Source organism: Vanellus vanellus (assembly GCF_965231255.1).
Source record: "Vanellus vanellus genome assembly, chromosome: 2".
Taxonomy (NCBI): domain Eukaryota; kingdom Metazoa; phylum Chordata; class Aves; order Charadriiformes; family Charadriidae; genus Vanellus; species Vanellus vanellus.
The window spans coordinates 128,990,064-129,014,617 of NC_138906.1; the positions used below are offsets into that span (position 1 = coordinate 128,990,064).

Here is a 24,554-nt window from a genome sequence, read left to right on the forward strand (position 1 = left end):
TTCAAGATTTTTGAGGTAAGATTTTTAAAGTTTGTAGAGGATCTTTCTGTTCTGGTTGCTATGATGTTCTGTTTACTCATCCTGTGACCAAGTAGCAAAGACTAGCATATTGTACAGACTGTTCATACTTTTTATAGCAGTAACTTGATCTTTAACTGGGAACAAACATCCCTTCTATGCAAGTGAGAAAACTCAACCTTTATATTAAAGTCCTAAAGGAATGGCTATCCTTTGAGTGTTTTACAGAATTCCAGTTTGCTCTTGCGAAGAAGAATGATGTCATTTACTTGAGCTGCCTGACGAATTGACTGGAAACTATAAGTTCTGTATTCATAACCCTTTATTCACTTCAGTCAACCACCAACAATGTATAAAGTATCATCTTAATAACTGTGGCCATACGATTCATTTAGCAGGTCCTAAAAATATCCACCATTTACAAAGTAATCCTAGCGTCTAAGCCTACCTTAGAGCTATCTTCTCCTTCATCTTCATGGACTGAACTGGATGGTGAAGGAGTTGCAGATTTGCTTCCGGGTGGAGAGGGCGAGTTGTGAGGAACATTGTTTCCGCCCATATTCAAACCAAGCTGTGCACTGAGCTGGGACTGGTTAATAGTAGTCAGCTGCCCGTGCTGCATCATTCCTGGCTGCCTAATATCTGCAGGTTGAACCCTTGGCCTCATGGTTGCCATCTGAGGATGGGAACTATACTGGGCTCCTTCTGTACTCCGTAAATCTTGCATCTACAAGAGGAAAAAAACTGTATTAAGCATATCACTAATAAAGCGCTCTGTTTCTTTAGAGACCTCCGTGGGCCTGATTGGCTATATAAGGCTTAAAAGAAATGGCAAGTACTTAAATAAACACGTAAATACTGGAAATAAACAGAATAAGGATATGATTGACATTTGCATAACACTGACTGTTATAAACTCTTCAGGCTCTAGCCTCAGCCCATGGGAGTAGCAAAAAGCGATGAAAGCTTGTTTCTTTATAGGGGGAACAAAAGGGCACTGCTTTCGGTAACTGCGTGTAGAGGATTTCAGAAATGCTAACAAACAGGGACAGGTTTGCACTCTGAAGTTCAGACCCAGATCAGAACACGAATATCATCAAAATTCAAGACAATTTCCAGATCCTACTTTTCTTCTTTGGATTTTTGTGGGTTTGAGCTGCGAATTTGGAAGCTGCAATTTTCAGTGGTTTAATATCTAGTATTAGGCCCAAGTCTATTTTTCCTGGTGCTGCCCAATGAGATACTGGAATTGTCAGGATTCAGACGACTGACAAGAAGGATGCGTTGATAGACTGATTAAATGATTTCTGAGTTGATTTGCTGCTAAGACATATATGAACGGAAAGCTCAGAAGTCGCAGGATTGACAAATGAATCCATTGTGCTATGTGGGTCACCGCTTCTTAGCATTAACGAGACATACTATTTTAATGCAAGCAACAAATTCAGTCTCTGCAAGGATAAGAATTAAAAGCATTGGAGGATGAAACTCCTTTCTTGTCCAGAGGTCAAATGTACCATACACACACAGTACAGCAGATTGCCTATAACATCTCTTCAGTATACTCATATGGAAGGAAACATGACAAAAGACAAAGAATATCAGGTAGAAGCTCAGATTTCAGCTAAGGTGTTCTGTGGGTGATTTAAAATTGAAGTGTCAATTCAGAGCTGAAATGAAATAGATATAGTTGTCTTTCTGTGCATCAGACAAACATGCTGTACGTATTGAGTGGAATCTGACTGGAACTACCATTGTGTAAGTCCTATTACGAAAAGGACATGTGTTAATGGTTCAATATATTAACGTAACCACATTTATTCTACTGACAGTCTTTGTTAGACATGTCATCTGAATTGTCTAAAGATCACTCAGATTTTTATTTTTTTTAAAAAAACTTTTTATAGCTCATGGCTTCTATAACCTCTCTCTCTCTCATACACACACTCCTGTATATCAGAGCAATCTGCAAGATACTTTTCCACCAGTAATGCACAGAATAAGAAAGATAAACCTGTAACTTCAGCTTTTCTCTTAGTGATAGTGTAAAAAATTACCAGTTTTAGGGATACACTTTATGAGGTTGGCGATTGATTTTTGTAAAGCTCACTGGTTGGCAGTAAATCAAACTAATAATACCATTAGTTATGGCATACTTACCACTTTACATGCACTTGTGTCTCTGAAAAGTGTAAAGTATTTGAAATGGCTTCTGACACTATGACATCAAAATTACACCTGTATTTATATTGCTTTAGATATTAATAGCTTTTAGTAAAAAAGGGTTATCGATACAAACATGTTCAAGTTCATTTAATGACTACTAAAGCACCGGAGGAGAGGAGCAGAGAGAGCGCAGTGTATGAAATCAATCGAAGGCTGAAATTTGAATTCTGGCAGATATTTATATTTTTAAAGATTGCTACTGACTTCTTGCTCCCTTCCCTCCAGTACCAGCTCCCCTCCTCGCCAAACATATTAGCCTTGAAAGCTATCATTATCTTTTCCTCTAGCAGACAACCCGTATCATAACAGTTGTGCCTGTGAAGCTGTAACTGCTGCTCAGCTGTTTCGCTCCAGATCCAGCTGTTGGGCTGAGCAGCAGCTGGGGAACAGGGAGCGGGAGACTGGGATGCCCCGGGCCCTCTCGGTCGGCGCGGGGCAAGTGGGCAGCGGATGGAAACCCACCTGGTCTCTCGCGTGCTGGGGAGAGGGAGGCAAAAGCCTCCCAAAAGTCCTCCTGTCACCCTGCCTGTATGGGTGCGTGCCCTTCCCGGGGCGCCCGATGCCCTGCAGGGGCCGAGCTCACGCCGCCCTGCTTGCAAATCCCTTGAGTTTTCCTGGGGCAGCATCTTGTGGTGCCAGATCAGGGCTGGCAATAAACCCCCTCCCGAAAGGCTGGAAAGGCAAGACTGCTTTTTAATAAGAAAACGTGTCCTGATGATTTTTTGAACACTGGAATGGAAACAAGCACTATTTGAAACTGCTAACAACTCTTGTTTTGAATAAATTTGCAAAGTATCTAGCTCAGTGAAAGCAGGGCAAAGGTTGTGATTTTAATTACTTTTTCCCAAGTAAAATATAATACACTTATTATTCAAACGATCTCTCCCTTATTAAAATTTCTTTATATGATCTTCAAATATTATCAGATAGATACTGCAGAACATTCTGTGTTTGTCATCTTTAAACAAAATATATTTTTAAATAGTCTGTATTTACTTTTAGCTCCAGCGCTGAATATACACTGTGTTTTCAGATAACATGACACTGACTGGATGGTACTGGGTGTATCCCCGTACAAAACATCTGTGTGGATATATATACCCTTCACTAGTGAAATTCTGAGGACTGCAAATGAGATGCTGCTTTAGAAAAAAATGGTATTTTTCTTTCTGTAGGGATTCAGCTTGTCTTCTGAATTTTTAAATCGGATGAATACCAAGCTACTCTTACAAAACCAGGAGTAAGCAGCATGGAGACAGTTTGTTTGACAGTACAGGTTCCCTTCTAGATGCTAAGCCAGAAACCCTCACCTAAGGGCCCTGCTTGCAGAGAACGTGGTAGTGAAGCCCACCACAGAGAGCTGTGGCCCTCAGCAAGGACAATCCCTGTGGCTCTGCATCTGCAGACGCGACTTCTGGTTTGCCTCTCTGCCACGCGCCGCAGAGCCTGCCTTCCCCAATCCTGCCCCTTCCTAGTGAAAAAGTGAGATTGTCTGAGAAAATGGAAACTGCTCATTGCTTGCATAAAAACGGGTAGCTAACCACGTAACTGTGAAAAGTTATGAGATTACACTGAGGAAAACATGTGATGATGAATCTTCAAGTTCTTAAAGGATCAACAAACCAAGAACTGTCCCATCTTCCCTGTTGGGTACAGAGCAGTCCCACTCGTGAAAACCACACACTTGAGTCACAGAATCACAGAATGGTCAGGGTTGGAAGGAACCTCTGGAGACCATCTAGTCCAACCCCCCTGCCAGAGCAGGTTCACCCATACCAGGTCACTGCTGTGGCGTGACAGTACACCCCTGTTTCAAATGCCGTGACGACCTCGTCTCTGTAAGAACAGCGGCACGCTTAATCAGACACGCTCTCTGTCAACGTAACATGCAGAGTATGACCAATTTCTTATAAACTACTGCAAAATCAGAAGCTTCCTATTCCTTGTTCCTCCAGATGGAGTTTTGCAAAACCCACCAATGTGTAGCTGTGCTGGAGCCATTTTCAGTATGCAGAAGCAATATTGCGAACACACTCCTGCCGAATGCAACGCTGAATACAAATCCTGCCGGGTGGCAGAGTGCCAAGTGGAAGAACAAAGTTAAAGAGTTCGAGTGTTATGGGGGATAAGGACAGTCTTAAACTGAGGCCTTCAATGGTCTCTCTCTGATGAGGTAATAATGATAATATCTGGTACTTTAATATCATTCTCCATCTGTCAGTTCTAGGATGTTTCAAACTTGTGTTATATTCAGCTTTAGAACATGCCTGGTTTTATTTTGGTTTTACTAACAAGGAAGCTATGATACATTTCTTTTCACGGCTATTTTTTTTCTTTTTCTGTTTGCATTTCACTTATAAGCAGAAACTGAGCATCCACCCATATAAGTGTTTGACTGCAAGTTAAAAGACATAATAAAAGCTCCTAATTCCGAGGTGTGTACCGATAGCTCTTCTAATAGGCACATGTTTAGCGCAAAAACAGAACAGGGTTTGTCTGCCTGAAAACAAGCTCCGAACGCCCTGCTCAAAGCTCCTAAGGTAGTAAGAATACAGCTAAAGTGCTTTAAGCATCAGACATTCATTGTCCCCATCAGCTTAAAGCAAAGCCAAAGCAAAGCATGCAAAGCAGAATACAGTGGTATCGTCCCTGCGCAGAAGCATCTTACTGCAGGACAATGTGAGTACAGTATCCTAATCACAGAATCACAGAAAATAGTGCTAGAAGGGACCTCAAAAGGTTATTTAGTCCAACACTTTATCTCACAGCAGGATTAGCTATACCTAAATCATTTCTGACAGATGTTTGTCTAACCTCTTCATAACCTCCCTAGGCAATTCTTGTGCTTAACTATCCTTACAGTGGAAAGGGCTTTTTCCCGTAATGTCTCACCTAAATCTCTTTGTTGTAATTTAAACCTACTACTTTTTGCTCTGCTCCCAGTGGACATGAGGAATGTTTTTCTCCTTCTTTACAGAAAAGTTGTACACACTAGAAGGCTATTATGAATTTCCTTTCAGTTTTTTCTTCTTTAGACTAAACAACTAAACCTGAAGATTGACAGACTTTTTTCATATGCTGTGTTTTCTACACCTCTGATCATTCTTCCTGCTGTCCTCTGGACTATGTCCAATAACCTTCATCTTTCTTGAAATATTGTGCCCCAAAGTCCACAAAATACAGATATTCTTGTCTGACACAGTGTTGAGAGAGAATCCTTCCTCTCTCACAGGATATACCACATAGCATTAAAAAATTCCTAATTATCTGTCTTTTTTATACAAGCTGGTTAACCCATGCAAGATGCAAAAAGAGTCAAATTGCAGGACTCTTAACTGATGTCCCAGAAGGTGGCTTTAGGAAGCAAATAATTTTTCTCTAAGAAGCATTAGGCAGGCAGTTGCAAAAGGAATGTGCTGTTAGCAAAATAATTCCCATGTTATTTTTTTGTTGTTGTTGTAATTAAGAACCATGATGCAACATGTCTTTCAAAAGCCATAAAAGTCCAAATTGTCCCTGTCTATTTAAATTCATTTATAATAAATGTCATCATCAAATAAAAGAAAAAAGAGAAGTTGCCTTAACCACCTGAAGTAAATACAACAGGTCTAAGCATATGCAAGAAACACCAGGGATTATACACTGGAGATGGAAACATTAAAACATAAGGAGAAATACACAGTGCTTACTCACTGGAGCAAGTGGAGAGCACATACTTCACTACCTCGGGCACATTCATATCAAGGCATAGCAGCCATTATTTCTATTACCACCATCAGGTTGTACAGTGATTTTTGCTTAGTTCTCTACAAGCCGAGAGCTCTCATGAACTTTTCTGATGGACACTGTGGAAGTGGTTGACAGTTTTTTGCTTCCTAAGTGGTCAAGGTAAGTCAGGGAGCAACAATTTTTCATACTGTATGAAGCTATGTGTCAATCAATTAAGTCAAACAAAGATTTTGGGAGAAAAGCCCAAAGGATCTTAAGTGTTATCTATGAAGATACCCACAGTGTGCTTCCTTCTTTACTGTTGTCACCCACCTTAGTCACGATGCAGGCATCACAGACATTTTTTGGTAGGCTGAAGGAGTTTCTGTTATTAGTCATATTCTCATCTATATTCCTGGGACAACTTGTGCCAGTACCTGTGCCATATTAAATCTGAGCATTTGTCTGTTCCCAAGTAATGCTACTTTAACACAGAGTACTAGCCCAAATAGTGCCAAACTCCTGAAAAGCCATGAGATTTGCTTAGAAATTTTAGTGGTGTTATTTCAGGTGTTTTTATGTTTAGGTGTTTGTCTTCTACCATAAAGCAATGCACATCTGCAAGATGTTTTCCAGTGACACAGAGATGCTCATTAAAAAAGAGAGAAAAACAATTGAATTCCTACATAACCACTTGACTCTCCAAGTCAAGGTTTCAAAAGAGAAGAAAAGACATTAAGTTGCCAGAGAGGTTTGTGAGAGCTGGCACACAGAGAAAGAATTGTGTTTGGGAGACCATACCCACCATTTATGATAAAACAAACAATTGCAAACCCAAAAATTCATAAATTCTTTTAATGATCCAAAATGCAAGCAATAGTCACTGTACAATCAAAGCCAAGTTTAAACTTAACAGAGTATCTAAAAATACATAAATGTCCATTTTAAACACCTTTCCCTCAGTTCATACTGGTATCAAGCAGTAGTAGCTCACGGTTATTCAATGCATGTCGGTAGTTAGGATTCTAGATTAATAGCAACTGAATTAAAAGGAAACCATGCAGTTACATGTGTTTTTTTCCACCATGGTGATGCTATTCAGTCAGTTAACTTAAAACTTGAAATAACTTGAACATCTTTATTTGTACACCAGGGAAAAATAAAAAGTGACCCCAACATTTAGAAGTTTGAAATCTGCCAAGAAGTTAGGATCCACTGATTCGAGTGAATAAAACTGGTAACTGGTACATATATCCTGTCGTGAACGAAGGCTGATCAAGCCCAAAGATCCACAGATCTTTGTTTTCATTCAGTTAAAGTAGAAATCATATCTGCAACCAAGTCTTCTTTTAGCACATATATAAGAAAATGAGTGCTAAAGAAAGATTTGTTATGAGAGCTAAGGTTACTGTAAAATGACCACAGAGAACCATTCAAATCACATTAAAAGGAATAACTCAAAGCACCACCTAACGGAGGAAGAGATGCGTGTTTTCATCATCTCATTTTTATAATTCTCTTCTGTATCAACTAACTGCATAATGAAAGACTAAGTTTTAAAGTAAGTGGGTATTTGGGGAATATTTTAGTGTTGCGCACGAGTGCGTTTTATATACTATGCCCAGTGCATTTTCAGGACAAAATTAAAGGTTCATTCAAGATTTCTGTTGATTAGGAAAACAGTCTTAAAATTAAACAGCAGAAATCGCACATGTAAAAAGAACCCTAAACTAAAAAAGAACCCTAACTATTAAATTTACTACTCTAATCTTTCAAAAATCATTCCGTTAAAAATTAAACCACTTCAGGGTGTTTTATATAGTACTGGTTTTGTAAGTGATCTTAAGCTCCTTTAAAACAATTATATACTCAAAATTTGACTGCAAAATTTTATAGCACACTCACATAATGACAAGAATGCAGTAATATAGAGTTTCTATATTTCTTGGTACACAGTTAATTTGGTTACTATTAACATTCTTTTCTACTTTATGTTTTAATATCCTTTGAGTCACACAGGGCCAAGGTCTCAAAACTAATCATAAAAAACTACCGAGTGCTATTCACTCTAATATAATAACCCTTTATTTAAAACAACCTCCAATAAATTTCATTATAAGAAGTTATTAAAAGGGTTAAAAACCTATTAAATGTCAAAGAATTTGCCTGACTCAAACTTCTAATAAAGAAACAGAATAGGCTTTCTTTCTGAATTATTTAAATCTTTACTGACTGTGCACTGAACCATGAAATTAGAAAAGTGTTATTAGAAGTGTTCTCTGGTTTTTATAAAAGTTGTAGCATAGAATATATCAAACCACAGTCTTTAACTAGACTAGTTAAAGAAATAGGTTTTTAATCCTGAATACATGGTTTCCACTGATATAAAGGGTCATAATTAAAAGTCTGGCCTGCAAGCTGAAGATAATAAAATTATTATTACAGGAGCATACGCGTTCATTTGGTATATTCTAGATGCATGTTTCCATTTTAATTTGGACAAATATCTTCAATTTTGTTTGATCTTGCAAAGTCCACTAATTTGGACCCTCTCAGCAAACAATTAAGCTTTTAATAGTGACTCATTTTAAAGAATTAATGGTGAATAATTTGTGTTATCTTTTTCTCTTTTTTTTAAGTGCCTAATGCTTAACAGCAGGTATAGGTTGACAGCAGACAAATGGAATCTAGGAGGTACAAGTCAAATATTCTCGCACGCATCTCCTGATAACAATACTATCCCTTCACTGCTTTTTCTGCAAATAACAACAGAACTATTTTCTATTTCACCAGTTATTTACATAAGGAAAACAATCATGCATTTCACATTTATTTTAGTGATGCTGAAGAACTCCTGAGTCAGCAGTATATTCACAGGTTTGCTCAAACACACCTGAATCAATAGCCTTTCATCAAAAGAAATGAAGTCAGAAAGATGTTTGAGAGCGACAATATTGTTTCCCCTTTTTTTAGACAATAAAAATAGAACCATCCAAGAGACGTGAAATGATTAAATCTAGGAATACAAACTAGATCCTTGGAAATACTGTGAACAGCGTGAAGCTATGCTTGCTGTAGGACAGGAGGGAAAAGGGGATGCAGGCAACTACTGTCGTCTCTGCAGTGCTTTGCTCCTGTGACTCACCACCACCACCACAGTAACCAGCGTGAGACTGCTGTAACCTTTGTTGGCTTCTGCTCTGTTCTGTTCTGTTCTGTTCTATGCTATTCTGTTCCATTCTGTTCTGTTCTGTTTTTGTTTTCTGTGATGTTCGCCACAACAGTATCAAACTATCTTCCTGCAGTGAGCTGGGCAATGTGATTATTATCTGTCACATGTTGTTCACTCTCTTTAACAGACAAAGGTACCCTGACCACAAAGTAAAGGAAGTTGTATTAAATACATTTATATTAATAAAACAGTCTGAAGAGTCTTTCCTGAATCAGTGTCGCCCTCCAGTAGATGATTTGTAAATTTTCCAACAGATTTGCCAAGAGAGGATACGGCCACACGAGAGCTGTGTGTGCTAAGTACAGCGCAGGACCAGGGAAGTAGCTGGTGCATAGTTGTGTGTCTCTCAGTGATGTCAGTGAATCTGACACTGAATTTTGTCATACATATTTAAAATATTTTAATATGTTAATGTTAATATTTAGAAGATTGGGGGACTTTGCATGTAAGTAAACCAATTCCAATCCCATTACATATTTCAAAAGAAAGTGCAGCTTGCATAGCATTTAGGAAGTGTTTAATGTGAAATAAATTGGAAATATTAGAACTAGACTGGGATGTTTAAATAAAGGTATTTCAGGATGTTTACACTTAGTAAAGAACAACATGTGACTCGACTACAGTATTTATTATGTTGAGACTGACTACATGTGAATGATTTGGGTATGCCGATATTTATATGCTTAAGGCAACACATATGCAGTCATTTACTAACTTGATAGCTGTGAAAGTCTTTGAGGAAGATGTTGAGACCTTGAATGGCCAACTAACCCTTTGAATTCTAGTCCGTTCAGGCTCTTATATTGTTTTAATGAGCTCAATTTCAGTGAGGGATGGCTGCCAAAGCAGAAGCTACTAGACCTACACTCATTAATGACAGGTACAACAGAAAAAAAATACTGAAAGGTGAAACAGAAAATGTAAGAGCTATAACTGCAGATCATTCTCGGTGACTCTATACTGTATACCATATTAGTTCATGCTTTTCCTCAGTTCTCATCTTCTCTTGAAAATGGTCAACCCTCGATTTCTTATAGCTGCATTATTTCCACACAGAGCAACAAATTCTGGAGCTTGATAGTGAACTGCCTTTCTCACCCTCTCCATCATGTGAAGTTAAAAGACAATGAATGGCCAGTTCTTTCTAGTTGGCAAGTCTGGTCAAAAAAAACTATGAAATAGTCAATATTCTAGACCAAGCAAAAAGTTTTTCAAAAGTGACTCAGCTGAAATGCATGTCCAGTTAATTTGTGTCCTTCTGTGCCTTCTGCGGTTCCTCTTTTATCTCAATAACGGTTCCATTTGCCAACCCCAATGAAGGTTCTGCTGCTCATTGAGTACAATATCCTATGTGAAAAGCCATGTTCCTCAAGTTCAATGACAGGGGGTCTGCCTAAGTGTGGGGGATGTCCATGTGGGAAGAGACAGAATTTTTTTTCTAGTTAGGAAGTCACACTAACCCAGCTGTGACAACTGACAAATTAGTGCAATATTGGGGTGTCTCTTGACTCCTAACTCTACAGGAAAACTCTGTAGGATCTGAACTGCAGCTTATCTCCATCCCAAGAAATGCTAATTCCCTCACAAAGCTGGACTCTGCAGCACATCAGTTGGAACGAGAGATTTTTGAAATATTGTCAATGAGATTTAATCTAAGTATGCTGTTTCACTGAAAAAGGCTTTTGCAAGGGAGGAAAGGGTGTCCTTCCAGTCTTGCCCACATGTTTAGGCACTGAACAGAAACACAGGGCAGAAAGATCTCAAATGAAAATCTCTGCCATCCAGACGGTAGGGAAAGGACTAAAACCTAAGTCTGCTACGTGCTCTAACCATCTCATTATCCTCATCATTAGCGTTACAAGATTTCCTGCTGTTCCGCACAAACATTTAACGGACCTTGTTTCCATTCCAAGGTGATATGAAGCTGGATCTTTGAAACTGGGCAGATCTAGTCCGCAATTCTTCCTCTTGGGCACTGTGATGTGGAACATCCTTGAAATTATTTCCTGGAGCCATAGTGCCCTATGGGCTTGTGGTTTACAAATGGCGTTGTGACTACAACAAAATCTCCTACAGAATTAATCGTAAGCAAAGTCTGAACATGAGTAAGTTAAGGAATGACTGGATTAGGGAGACTCGGCTGGCTCAGAGTCCTGAAGACTCATTGATAAATACCACCTCTGTTGAAGCAAACTATTTTTCTAGACATTTCAGTCTCAGATGGAAACAGTGGCATTGTGCTAACTCTTGCATTCCCATATACAACAGTTGTACTAAACTAAACGCATCTTCCTGTAACTCCCTGCCACCCCGGAACTAAACTGTACAGATTTGTGACTGCACATTCTCCATTGATCGCCATTGACCTGTGTTTGCTGAAAACGAAAGTCATCTAGGTTTTGGGTGTGCATTCTGTGAATTTCTGCACTAAGTTCATTTTTCTTGATAAAGAAGATCATACCTTTCCTGGATGATACCAGTAACCCTGAAAAAAACCCTCATATCCCACATGATTCTACTTTTTACAAAGTACAAAATCATAGCAAAACCCATAATTTAGACTAATAACAATGAGTTGAACTGTTTAAATTATGTTAGTGAAAGGATCTTTTACCAAATATTCCTGTTGTTATGTTGCAGCCCTGTAAATTCTTAGTGTGAGTGATAGCACTAATTGAAGTTGAAACAAAAGGTCTGCAAAATGTTTAAGTCAGAAGAGGTTGTTTTTCATACATGTGATCTTGTTATCAAGTGACAAACTTACTGTAACTATATTGTCATAATTTTCCCTGCAATATAAATCTAATGCCATAGTCAAATATTGTGGGTTTTGCAAATGTTAAGCACATGCGTTACGGCTAGGCAAGACACTTTTTGTAAGTTATGAAAAATATGCTTGGCTCTCAGGGAAAAAGCGATTTAATGATATGTTAATAAGTCCATCATTCTTCTGTATTGTATTATTTACAATTTTGTCTCTAAAACCTATTTAACATCTCCAGTGTAATTATCCATCTGCAGCTTGCCAAATCCAATATTATAATTCCAAAACAAGAAAAATCTCAATTATTTTATTTTCAACTATGCAAAAGATGAACAGATATCCAGTAGTCTCAAAAGATTAAAATTAGTAATCTATTTTGCTTAGTGTCCATTACATTAACATGCGACAGAAAACCTTCCTGGGAGCCTTCTTTTTGATTTAAGAATATATCTTTATTTTCCTGGTTTGATAATTCTAAATGTTGCATACCTTCCATAACAAAGCTTGATCAACTTACTAAAACAATTTAAGAGAAAAAAGCAAAAGACGTAACTTCTTGAAAAGGAATAGTTTGGGCAATCTCAACTTATGATTTCTTTTTAAACTCATTATTCAGTCTACTCTTTTTGATCGTGAAGCCTCTTATTGTCCCATTCATCTTTAGAATAAAGCAGCAACCTTGGTTAGGCTGAGAAAACTTCCTTTTTCCTTTATATTACAAACATCTACTTTCAACATTGCTGAGCAGCAACCAACAGCTGGGAAAGTGAGGTTTTATGACCTTTTATACAGCGATTTCACTCTTTTCCTGTATGCCAGAGAAGCATACAGGAATGTGTGGTATGAATATGCTGTGATAAAATACTTGTTTTGCATATCCGGACAAAGACAGTAGCAAAACTCAAGGTACTTCATCTTTTTTTTAAATGGAATCCACTATGGAACCAATTGCTATCTACAATGGAAAAAAAAAAAAAAAGGAATGAAGAAATTTAAAGAACGCGAGCTCAGGACATTAAGAAAAATAAGCCTGAAAAACAAGAACTTTCAAGCTATAGAAATGATGTCTTCGTGACGAAGAAAGAGAATGGTACACAGCAGATTACTGAGAGACCACAAAGTTGGGCTTTAAAGAGATTTTTTTCAAGCTAGAGACATCCATAAGCAATTCAGAGGGATGTTGTCTGTATTGAAGACAACCTTTCAAAGAAACGGCCCTGGTGTTTTCTCAGCATAGCCTCTCAAGGTCATCAAAGTGTTGAAATGCTTTAGTCTAGACGAATAGTAGTATCACTTTAAAGAAAACCTGAAGTTTTCTAGGAATTTGGATGAGGCTCTAGTCATACTAATCTATTTCTAACCTCTACTTTGGACTATCTAACCTACTGCTATCTGGAGCTGATCATAGAATCATCACAGAATGGTTTAGGTTGGAAAGGACCTTGAAGATCATCGAGTTCCAACCCCCCTGCCATAGGCAGGGACACCTCCCACTAGACCAGGTTGCCCAGATAATGATGATAAGTAATAATATTCATACAGTACAAAACACAACTGCTTACATTTCCCAGGTTTGAGGCTGCTGTGAGCACACCAAGCTTGTTCTGAAATCCCCAAACTCTGCTGCTGCCTATACGTCAGCTCTGTTGACAGACAAAGGCCTCGGTTCTAATTTTCAGTGTATTAATGGGTCAAATCCAGATTAATGTAATTGAATAAAATGTACCCAAATCTAAGATGGGATCTACGTGCTGAGCTTTTACACTGCCAGAAGGTAACCCTGGGAGCTACCCTGACCAGGCAAGTACTCAGATGCTATGGAACAGAATATTTAACCATCAGAAAGATTAGAATTCACATAATCTCCAAATGACACGACAGAGGAATATCAAATAACAGAAAGACCTATCCACGCTGTTTTGTCCTGTTCACATGCCACAGGCTGTCTTCAGGTGAGCTCTTCATACGAGCGTACCATTCAACCAGTGCGTAACTGTACATTGCGTTACCACAGCTCTTTAAGTTTCATTAATACTCTAGAACAGGGTCATCCTCTACCAGTAATTGTGAATGCTGTAAGTACAGAAACTCACCTTATCCCCTCTTACTTCTCTCAGCAAAGCAATCATTTTACTCACTTCAGGAAGAAAATTTAAAATGTAGTTGCTGTGTGTGCAAAAGTGCATCCATGACTGTTCACATAATTACCGCAATTATGAATGCAATTCAGGTAAATATGCAAGCAAACTACTAGCTAAGCCTCTAACTGGTAATTTATGTGTGCCTTTACCCAATCTGCATGGGCAATTTTCATAATTACCTTCCCAGGTTTAGTACATAGATCTCAGGACTGAGTTTACATAAAATCTGACTGAATAACTAATGAAGGACTGATGAAGGATGTACAAGCGACTAGTGGAATAAGGAAATTAGAAGCATATGGAAAGAAAATAAACTGAACAAAGTCAACTTCAGCTTATGCATTAGCCTTTGTTTACGTTACATTTTGAAAGAGGAGGATATGAGTAATGCACTAGATAGGTCGAGTTCCTTCAATTATCCTTCCTTCTCCTGTTTTCAATATGCAGCGTACCCTTTCTAGTAGTCAAGCACAATGTTTTTCAGACAGACAAGCTACATATGTACAGCGTAATTTACAGTAAGTGAAATTGTCATTTTAAGTGTCTTAACTCTCCATCTGAGAAAAGCAGAGGAGTTTCTCATGAATGTAAAGCCAAAACAGGGCCCCAGTGGTGTTTACAGATAAGCAATTGAATGAGTTTACAAGTGTCCTCTTTCACTGAAGAATAAAGGAAATATGCTGCATTGACCGACAGAGGCATTTCAACAAATTATACTTCTGTTGCTACACTTAAAACCATATTAGTAAAAAAATCTTGGCTTGATTGTTTTGTGTTTTAAGAAGACAAGAGAATAAAAGCATTTTCGAATGCAAAAGAAAAACATACCTAGATACTTCTGTTAACTTTGATCATTAACTACAAAAAAAGACATTGTCATTGCATTTACATTCTAGGCTTCTAAGGAGAACTGCACGAAAATACATAGAAAATATGCATGTGTTAGAGAAAAGGAAGACTCCTCAAGTGCCTTCTATGATACTCTCTGTGAAAACGACATCCCATTAGGGAAACCTTAAAATCAAGTCCATGAATTTAACTACTTCTATGCATTTATAAAGTTAATTTTAAAGAATTTCAATCCCCACGTCTGTAATATTTGGGAAGAAATTATCTAACACTTTTTAAAATTAAATATTTAAATGTAGGTAATTTAGAGATTTATTTTGAAAATTCTGAGCTGCTTTGGCACAGTGCAATGCTCTGGCTGACCTTTACGGTACCTGAAATGGACTGTTTGTAGTCTCAAAGTTGAGTAAACAGCATCTGCCGTAAGAAGTGTGTTTTTTAAGATAGATTGTTCACATATAGTCATACACAGAATATTCGCTCCCCATGATAACTCCAATTAATCTTCTTACATTATTAAATTTTACTTCTGCCAGCATTGTAGAGTCAACAAAACTCTAGGATAGTAAGTGGGGCTCTATTCTTGCTAAGAAAGAGTAAATTGAATTCTTAACTGAATTCCAGTTGAATTGCCAAATTCTGACAACTAAAACAACCCCATTTGAGCACAACAGAGAAAAAAGGGCTGACATACAAGAAACAAACCAGCAAATACTGCTCATAAATAAGTAACACTTGGCATGTCTTAAAAGTATTTCTGAGATAATTTAGTTTGAAAATTACTGACACATGACAAAGATTGCTCCATATCGTACTATACCAATGGTATTATAATGTTCTGAAAAATAACTGTACTTTGCACTGTTTAAAATAACAGATGCTAAATCTTATGTTTTAATGAAAATATTTTGCATATAAGTAACTACCACTACTAGTTCGGAAGTACAACAAAAAGAAAAAAACAACATTATGAAAAGAACCAAAGAAGTAGTGCCTTCTTCCTTCTTCTACACTGAGACCTAACATCCTCTATCTGTCTCAGTCTGGAGCTTGGCAAGCTGTCCTTGCATCCAAAATGCTTTCGTTAATTTTAGAAAAAGATAACAGAAAACTTGAAACCAATTAATCTTGATATATTTGCATATACAGTTAGTAAAGTGAACACAGTAGAAGTACTTTAGAATGATAAGCACGTTATCAATGTGATGCTCAAGTTTTTCACCTTAATTCATTCTGTAATTTCAGGACTAGCAAAAATAAACATGTTCAAAAGGCAAATGTAAACACTACAAGGTGTTAAAATTCACTGGATACTTTTTCACTTCCCCAGTTGAAATATAGGTGAGTAGTTGTGGCAACATAAAACTACAAGCCATGCTTTCCAGCTTTATCTCATTTTCTAATTATTTTGCTTTTAAGGTTTTTTTCCCCAACACCTCATTCCATGCTATTAAATAACATGAATATTATGACAGTATTCTAGGCCTGAAATTTTGGAATACGTAGATTAAAATTCTGAATCATCAGAGCATCACTGTATTGCAGAATTATATGGAATTTCAACACTTACTCAGTGGTTGTCAGATCTGATAATCTCTAAAGTCTGACTGGACCACTGGTAACTACTGTGAAAATCTTTACTGATGTTAAAGAAAATGTTCTGGTTTTACTGACATTTAATAAGAGACATCTTCCCGTTACTGCTCTCTAGCAAATCCAAATACTGTAATTAATATTGTAGAAAGTACAACAGGAAATCCTCCCCACCCAGCAGCAACTATCAGAATCTGCAGAAAGATGAATTCATGTAGACCTGCATCTGAGAATGGTCCTTTAGAGTAGTCTGTGATTTTTTTTTAGCACATAGATTCTGCTTCAGGGACAGATAAAATAGCAATTTTTTCTTTCTTTTGAGGTTGAGAGGATCCAAACCAGGGCTATAGCTTCCCTATATACTTTGAAATACTGATCTTAATGATTTACTTGCATAATGTACAGACATCACATTTTCATAACGATTTTGGTGATATGCAAAGCACGCCTCCTACAACAAGTAAGAAAAGTGTTTCTTAAAGAACGAGAATAAAAAACCTACTTTAAATCTACATTCTATGATTTCAGTTCTTGTAACAACAAAGTTACAGTGTTTTCCTATGGCAGAGATAAATGTTCCAGTACTTAATGTAATTTAATTAAGAAGATCATCAATACAAGAGAATATTTAAGACCAGTTATGTATAGAATAATATATACTCATGGATATATGAAAGCTGATGCAACTGTATCACATTCTAAATGGAAGGAAAACCAGATGTTTAATAAATAAAGGAAATCCTGACTTTAATGAAGAACTCAGTACGTATGATATAACTGCATTTTGAAGCAAGAATTGTTTTCTGCTGGAGTACAGTTTTGACACCACTTACACTAGGAATAACAGTAAAATACAATAAGTGGAATTAGAGCGCAGCTTTCAATTTCTGTGATAACTCCTGAAAACTATTTAATTTATGTAGCAGATGTTCACTGAAATAAGTGCCATGCTACTTAGCTTTCTGAAAAGTGCTGAATGAACAAGCTATACCTAATTGCTATCCCACTGCTAACTAATTTGTTCCTCCCAAATTGCAGTGTGGAGGCTGACCCCAACGATCTACCTGTGTGTCCTTCTCAGAGGTGTGGATACAGGGCACATGGCTTTGGGTTGTTTTCCAGTGTAGTTCTGAGACGGCAGGTCTGGCTAGTAAACTCGTGAGCGTTTGCAAAGCTTGATCTCATCTGACATGCTTAAGAAGCAAAGCCTTGCTGAACTGCATATGAATCAGGGAGCTAAGCTATATTTTGGCTCCCAAGGCCTCAAAAAGTCAGGATCAGAAACTTATGTACTGCTGTGCTACATCATATCAAGATGATCCCCAAACATAACTCACATTTAAATGTACACATCGATTTCCACTGCTGCATATGGTTTTGCTTAGCTTTAATATTAGTCTAAAATAGTCTGCAAAATGAGGCCTTGCGGTTTTGACTCCAAGCTGCTGCTGGTGGTGTCCATCTCGAAACTTCTGTTTAGAAGCAGGACTATGCTTACTGTCTTGTAAGTCCAAAGCTGCTTTTCCTGCCTATTTGGAAGATTGTGTTTTGCATATATTTCACACTAGCGCATTAGCAGCACACTTTAGGTGCCAAAAGTGAAGCCACATTCTGGTTATCACCGAGCTTCACAGGGAAGTAACCAACTACAGGTCATGGTCCAAATGGATGGTGGGAGAGCAAGAGACTTCACGCGTCTCCGAAGGTACCGTGTTCCCCTCAGGCATCATTGTGCCTGAAGCAGGGAGAGAGGTGATCGCTCCTGGGGGTGCAATATACCCTCTCCCTGAGACATCTGAGAAAACATTTATGTTGGTTTCAGCCAGACCTCAAGGGACATGGTAGCGCACATGTGCTGGAGGGTATTCTTGCCTCTTTACCTCCTGTCACTTTGTGAATCCATACAGTGTTGGTTATAACCTAGCATTAAAGAAACAATTTCAAGCAACTTCCTTTCAGACGGATATATTAACAAAACTGGCAACAAAAGCAAAACCAGTAGCAAAGCCCAAGTTTCTACCTCAGTGTACAAAATTCTTGCAATGCCAGTATGGTCTTGCCTGTCTATTCTTCATCAGAGAATATATGAGCAAAGTGATGAATTTGAGCAACTAGGGGTTTTTTGATAAAATGTCTTTAATTTTGATTTGTGTGTCAACGAATGTGCTGCTGTGGCAACAGAAAATTCTGTCATTTGCTTCCAGAGTGGAAAACGCTGAGCAGAAGAATCCTTTAAATACAATGTAACATATAAGAAAGCCATATTTTGGCTATTTAATTTTGAAATTTAATTTCTTTCTCTAGATCATTACATGGAAGTCTAGAACTATTCCTCCACTTATTCATATAATGTAATAACATCTTCAAAGACATTTAAAAAGATATCTATTCACGTTTTGAATTTGCAATGAACATTTGGAAATGGTAATTATAGAACTGTGATAACTAACTTAAAGTTCAAGAAGACATGATTGGCACAATAAATAATTGTTTTGCTTCTACTTAATCTACATTAATGTAAACAATAAATCTTCTCTTAAATAAAGATTGTGTGAATCTTCATTTATCTTTTATGACAAGAGAGCAAAGGTTGTAGCTTAATGAATGGAAAGAAGCAAGAAGGTCAGATTTAAAAGCCTCAAAGGTCAAATTTCTGACATCTCCGAACACTGAAAAAAACCTAACATGGTAATTACTATTTTGGTCAAGTCACTGAGGTCTATTTTTTATTTCAAAGAGAAAGGGACTCCCCCCTCATAATTCAGGAACTTAAGAACTAGCACTTAGTACAGTCTGTAATGCATACTTCCCTGTATTACAGACTCCTCCCATCACAGAGGAAAAATAAAGGATACAGCAATAAGAATTCCATTTGAGACCTCGCATGTCTATTAAGTGGCCACCATATATCCACACCTGGAAAGTAATTAGGTAACAAAGCAACAAGCAGTCTCTCCTAAAACACAGACATTGACTAATTTTGGATTTAAAATGTATACAGGGATTCAGATTCCTATATCACCCCAGCTTTGGTGAACTTACAAGGAGTTCTAAATCTTTGCAGACAAGAGGAACATGGGCACTGATAAAAGGTCCAGAAAGCCACATAATTTTATTTTACATATGCATTGATTTTTTGCCCAAATGGAAGACCTCTGTCATCTAACAGGGTTATTCATAGATTCAAAGAGTTGATCGGGGTCATTAATAACAATAGTAAACTGATCATCATTCCAATAGGATTTGACAATGGCTTTTTTTCAAAGTGGATACTAATGTATTGATGCCTCTGAAGTTCATTACAGCAGTAATAAATCATTAGCCTCCAGAAAATGATTTATAAGTTGGTAAAAATGCATTAGAATGGACTGTCAAGCTACTCTACTGGGATGATGAGGCTGGTACTAAAGAGGATTTTTTTTCAGGTTCTCTAACCAAAATGGTGATGACTCAAAGTAATCATATCACAAAGACAAAAATAAAACAAATCACTGTAATAATTTACTTTAATAGCATGTTTCAATCTTCATAAAAGGGTGAGTGAATTTTACTTTGAACTGCTAGATACATTCCTTTTATTCACTGCTGGCAGCAAACTCTTAACCTACAAAGCTCCAGTACTGACCCCAACCGTTATATTTGTGTTTACTTTAACCAAAACAAGTGCACTGTGTGTGTAACTATGGTTACTCTGCAAGGGTGCCTGTGTAATAACAGTTTATTATAATGTATAAGTAGCCTGTCAAGCATGCAGCGCTAAGCCATAAGATTAGTAATGATAATATCACAAGAAGTATATGGGCCACAACTTGATACTCAGAATGTTTATGTTATGCAAATCTGTTACTGTATTATATACACCACTGCTAGTTACTACTTAAGTAGCTTAACTACAGCTCAGACCCATCGATGTGCAACTACAGAATGCTTTGACTTTTACATATGCTTTTAATTAATACCCATTGCACACAGAACAGTTTACTCGTGACATTCAGCAAACTTCCCATTAAGTCCAACACTCAGTCTCACATGTTCCTCTGCAGCACTGCTGCAGTAGCGCTAAAGGCTCACTATGTAAACGGGGTATCTTAACCAGTCCCCTCCCGGGCTAACTTGCCCAGCCCCATTCACAAGGGGCTGTGCAAGCCTGGCATCTCGTGCTCTTTTTTGTTACTGCCTGCTGTGACCATTGCACGGCCACACAGCACGGGAGGTGTACATGGAGACCTATACCCACATAGGTCATGGCAGGATCACGGTCCCGTCATCTGGAGGGGCATTGCTCTCTTCCCCTCTGGGGCAGTGCACAGGATGAGAAGGATGGGTTGGAAAAGGCACAGGCAGTCGTGCTGCTTCTTCGACCTACATGGTGGCTAGTAAAGCCAACATGTGGACAGCCACGAATGCTGTAGGGTCCGGCACCACCCTGGCTCTATATTTGCATAAAAAGACTCTGGGAAGTGCTCTGTGAGCTGCTGAGACCGGTGCCACTGTACAGCCATTTCCCCTTCCTTCTTCTTCTTCTTCTTCTTGCACGCTGTTGTGCCTAAATGTCAGAAATAAGCCCCGAGTGATTTGTCTTCACCCATTTGAACAGTCCTTGCTTGAGCAAGTAGCTCTTACACAAGGAGCCCTTCAAGATTAAGTACATTAAAGGCTTGTCTGTAATGCCAGGAATAAAATAAAATAACGTCTTCTGGAAACACATGATAAGAATTACTATGAACCCTACAGAAGACAACACAATAACATGTTATCCTCTCAGTATAATTCAATTATAAGTGTGCACTGTATAAGGGCCATGAAACATTTAGGGCCAGATATTCAAAGGGCCAAGTCTGTATGTTTACAAGCTCAATTTTGTGTTTGCAGTCTGAAATGGGAGGAGTTGTGCCTCTATCTAACTAATCTGGCTTTAATAAGGCTTCATTAGAGGTAGAAGTACTTTGGAAATCAGAATGCCTGCAAACAAAAGAACAAAGTCCTCTGAATAGCCCTGAATAATAGAGTTAACATCACTAATGTTATAAGGTAATTTTTCTTTCTGTATTTGCTGTGCAGTCTCTACAGGCCAGCTCTCCTTCCTTTAATTTGTAAGAAATCCCCCACAGAAGGATGACAGGTTCCTCTGCATGCAGAAAGAGAGGGGTGGGCATGTAGTCAAACTTACAGAAGGTTAGGGGAAGGGTTTTTTTAATTGCAAATTAAAAATGCCATTTTGCACAAAATGGAGCTCTCAGACCAGCCAAAATGGATGGGTAGAACTAAAACATCCCACTGACAATTTATTCCCAAGTAAGCATTCAGTGAGAACCAGAAAACATAACCTTAAAATATGATCATCTTACTCTTAGTTAACATTTCACTGGTGTATTTTAAAAAGCTTTGCCTCCATGCAGGCAAATGATAAAAAAAGGATGCCAAAAGAATAAATGAACACTAGCACATGTTAACAAAGAAATCACCAACTAAGTAACCAACACAGAAGTCTTCAAAAAGCCATGGAAATATGTTTAAAAACTTCTAAAAGTGACAGAAACTCTATTAGAAATGCCAGTAGAAAATGTTTATCTGATTCTAGTTGGATCCAGTTGATATGTATAGTTTGGAACAAGCTCCAGGTCTTTTACATTGCTATGAAACTACCTCTCACAAAGAATCCTTGAACTATCCCAAGCCAAAGCAGTACTTTTAATACTTGATAAGCATAAATTAGCACAGAACAGAACAAACTACTGGGGGTCAACACAAGGTCAACCGCACATAACAGGAATTTTCACCCATTCAAGACACGGCACACAACTTTCAGGTCAGGAAAAGTTACCTCTAGTACAATTAAAGTAGTGTAAATCACAGCAGTCTGTACCTGGCGGGAACACTAGCCAAAATTTGCCTAACTCTGTGCTGCTGCTAAGTCTAGATACAATTCTAGCAAAACAAGCCTTCCTCTTGCCGCTCTGCTTAAGTCCAGTCTTTGCAAATGAGTCTGTGACTGTTCTCAATCCTGGATTGCTCCTTCAGCTAGGTGTGCACAGTTTAGTGGGCTTGTAAATAACATACAAGGGCTGAAGAAAGGGTGCAGGTCTCACCGCGTGAGTTGTAAAATCTTCACAAAAACATCTTTATATACAGCAGGAAAATAGCCATGAATATCTCCCATCAACCACGACAATACATAACAACTTGTTCTGATGCCAAAGTCAAAGTTCTGGTATGGACTGAGGTTCAAAACTCTTCAGTCAAACTAAAAAGGAAGCAAAGAGATGAAATGCCTCCTCATCCTCATACCCCATAAAGCTTGTGTTGTGAAACTTTTAATAAAGCTAAATCAAAGAAGTATCACACCCTTATACTTGCTTATGTTCCTTATTGCACCTTATTTCACCTTTCTGGGGTACAGGGAAATATTACCAACAGAAGAAAATCCAAATTAAGAACTCCAGGACTAATGAAACGCAACTTATTTCCCTAGACTTGAGAGCACTGTTTACTTCCCCCAGCAGACATAGGTATTAAGAGTTGCGCAAAAAGATATTCCAACACATCTTCTGGAATCAGGAATGAGTCTCACACGAGCATTACAGGTCAGATTTTGGACAGCCCTCCAGCTGCTTAGAGTACTCCATTGCAGGCCACCACTATGCTATTGTCCTTCGTGAAGCAGTTTGAAGGATCTCCTTCATGAGCACGTTTGATTCTTATGCCTCTCCCCAAGCATTTTGGACTGTGCTACTTTCTGCTCCTGCTATAAACCTGTAGCCTTCTTTCTTGAACCACACCAGCAACCGGGAGGATTTTAGTTACTTTATCCTAAGCCAGCACTCCTCTTGATGGGGATTTCCTTGATGCCACATGCAGCCTAGGGAAAGGAGGGATGGCCCACAAACAGGAGTGTGTAGGTATACACCAAGACATAGCGTAGCACAGATACACAAAGACATAGTGCAAAGATTTGCATGTTTTTGTAGCCCATTCTTTAGAGAGGGGAAAATTCTGGCCCTTTATACTCTGTCTGTCTAACACAGATGCTTAACACCACCTCCTCCAAGTGGAATATGCACCTGCAATGGTTGGGTGATAAAAGGCATTTATCTCAATCTCCTCTGGAAAAACTGACAATGAATGAAGATGAGAAAACCTCGATTAAGACCTGGGAAGCAGAGACTGACATACATTTACAAGCTTTTTTACAATATCTGTATTGTTTGGTGGTGTGGTTTTTTTTTTCTACTCAAATAGACACAATAAAAATAATCCTTCAACTCAAATTCTGCAGTGAGGAAGAATACAGAAGCAGAATATCTTCTCCTTTCTCAAACAAAACAAAACAGGTATAAGGTTAAGAAAATGCATTAACTTTACAATTGGAAAGGCAAACCAGAAAATTTATTTGTACAAGGGGTACATAATACAGGATTTTTAAGTACAAAAGACTTTTTATGTACTGTATTTTTAATTCCACCACTCTACTGCACCTTCCAAGCACTTACGAAGCGCTGGTAAAGCAGATAAACATCTTTTCCCCCATTTCAGACAGAAAAAACAAGGCAGAGATAGAAATTTCTCCAGCATATGTAAAACCCAAAATAAAAGCACTTCCATGCACAATGAAGGTCCTACCCAATGTCCATCACAAGCATCGCAAGCCTTTCCAAATATTTTGATGGGGTCTGATCCATGACCATAAAAGACTGAGGACTAGCTTTCTCTGTCAGTCATTAAGTCCTTAATTTGATGGCTTCTTTCATCAATCACTTTAACCTGTCTGTGTTTTGGCCTGTGACCCTGTCAGAGGAACTATGTGGATTTCATGGAAATGCTGTGGAAGCATGAGGACTTCTCTGAAGGATCCTCCAGCATTTCACCAGAGACATGACCCCATCCTGTACTTAGTGCAGTAGGCAGTAAGGTCAAAGATGGAGATACACATCTGTTCTGAAAACATTTTAATATGATTTTTCAACTAAAAGTAGCTTTGCAGATTGCATACATTTGAAAACCTGAAGTTTCAGGGCTGGGAAAC

The 24,554-nt window shown here is 38.1% G+C and overlaps 1 protein-coding gene across 1 annotated transcript in view; it reads right to left on the minus strand.

The window, feature by feature from the left end:
- The window catches only part of TOX (thymocyte selection associated high mobility group box), a gene marked incomplete at its 3' end in the record, with an annotated part of 218,950 nt that overhangs the window by 44,323 nt on the left and 150,073 nt on the right, over positions 1-24,554 (minus strand). Inside the window, exon 4 of the mRNA XM_082499039.1 lies at positions 467-745. Within this exon, the coding sequence (XP_082355165.1) occupies positions 467-745 (279 nt within the window). The remainder of the gene's footprint in view (positions 1-466; positions 746-24,554) is intronic.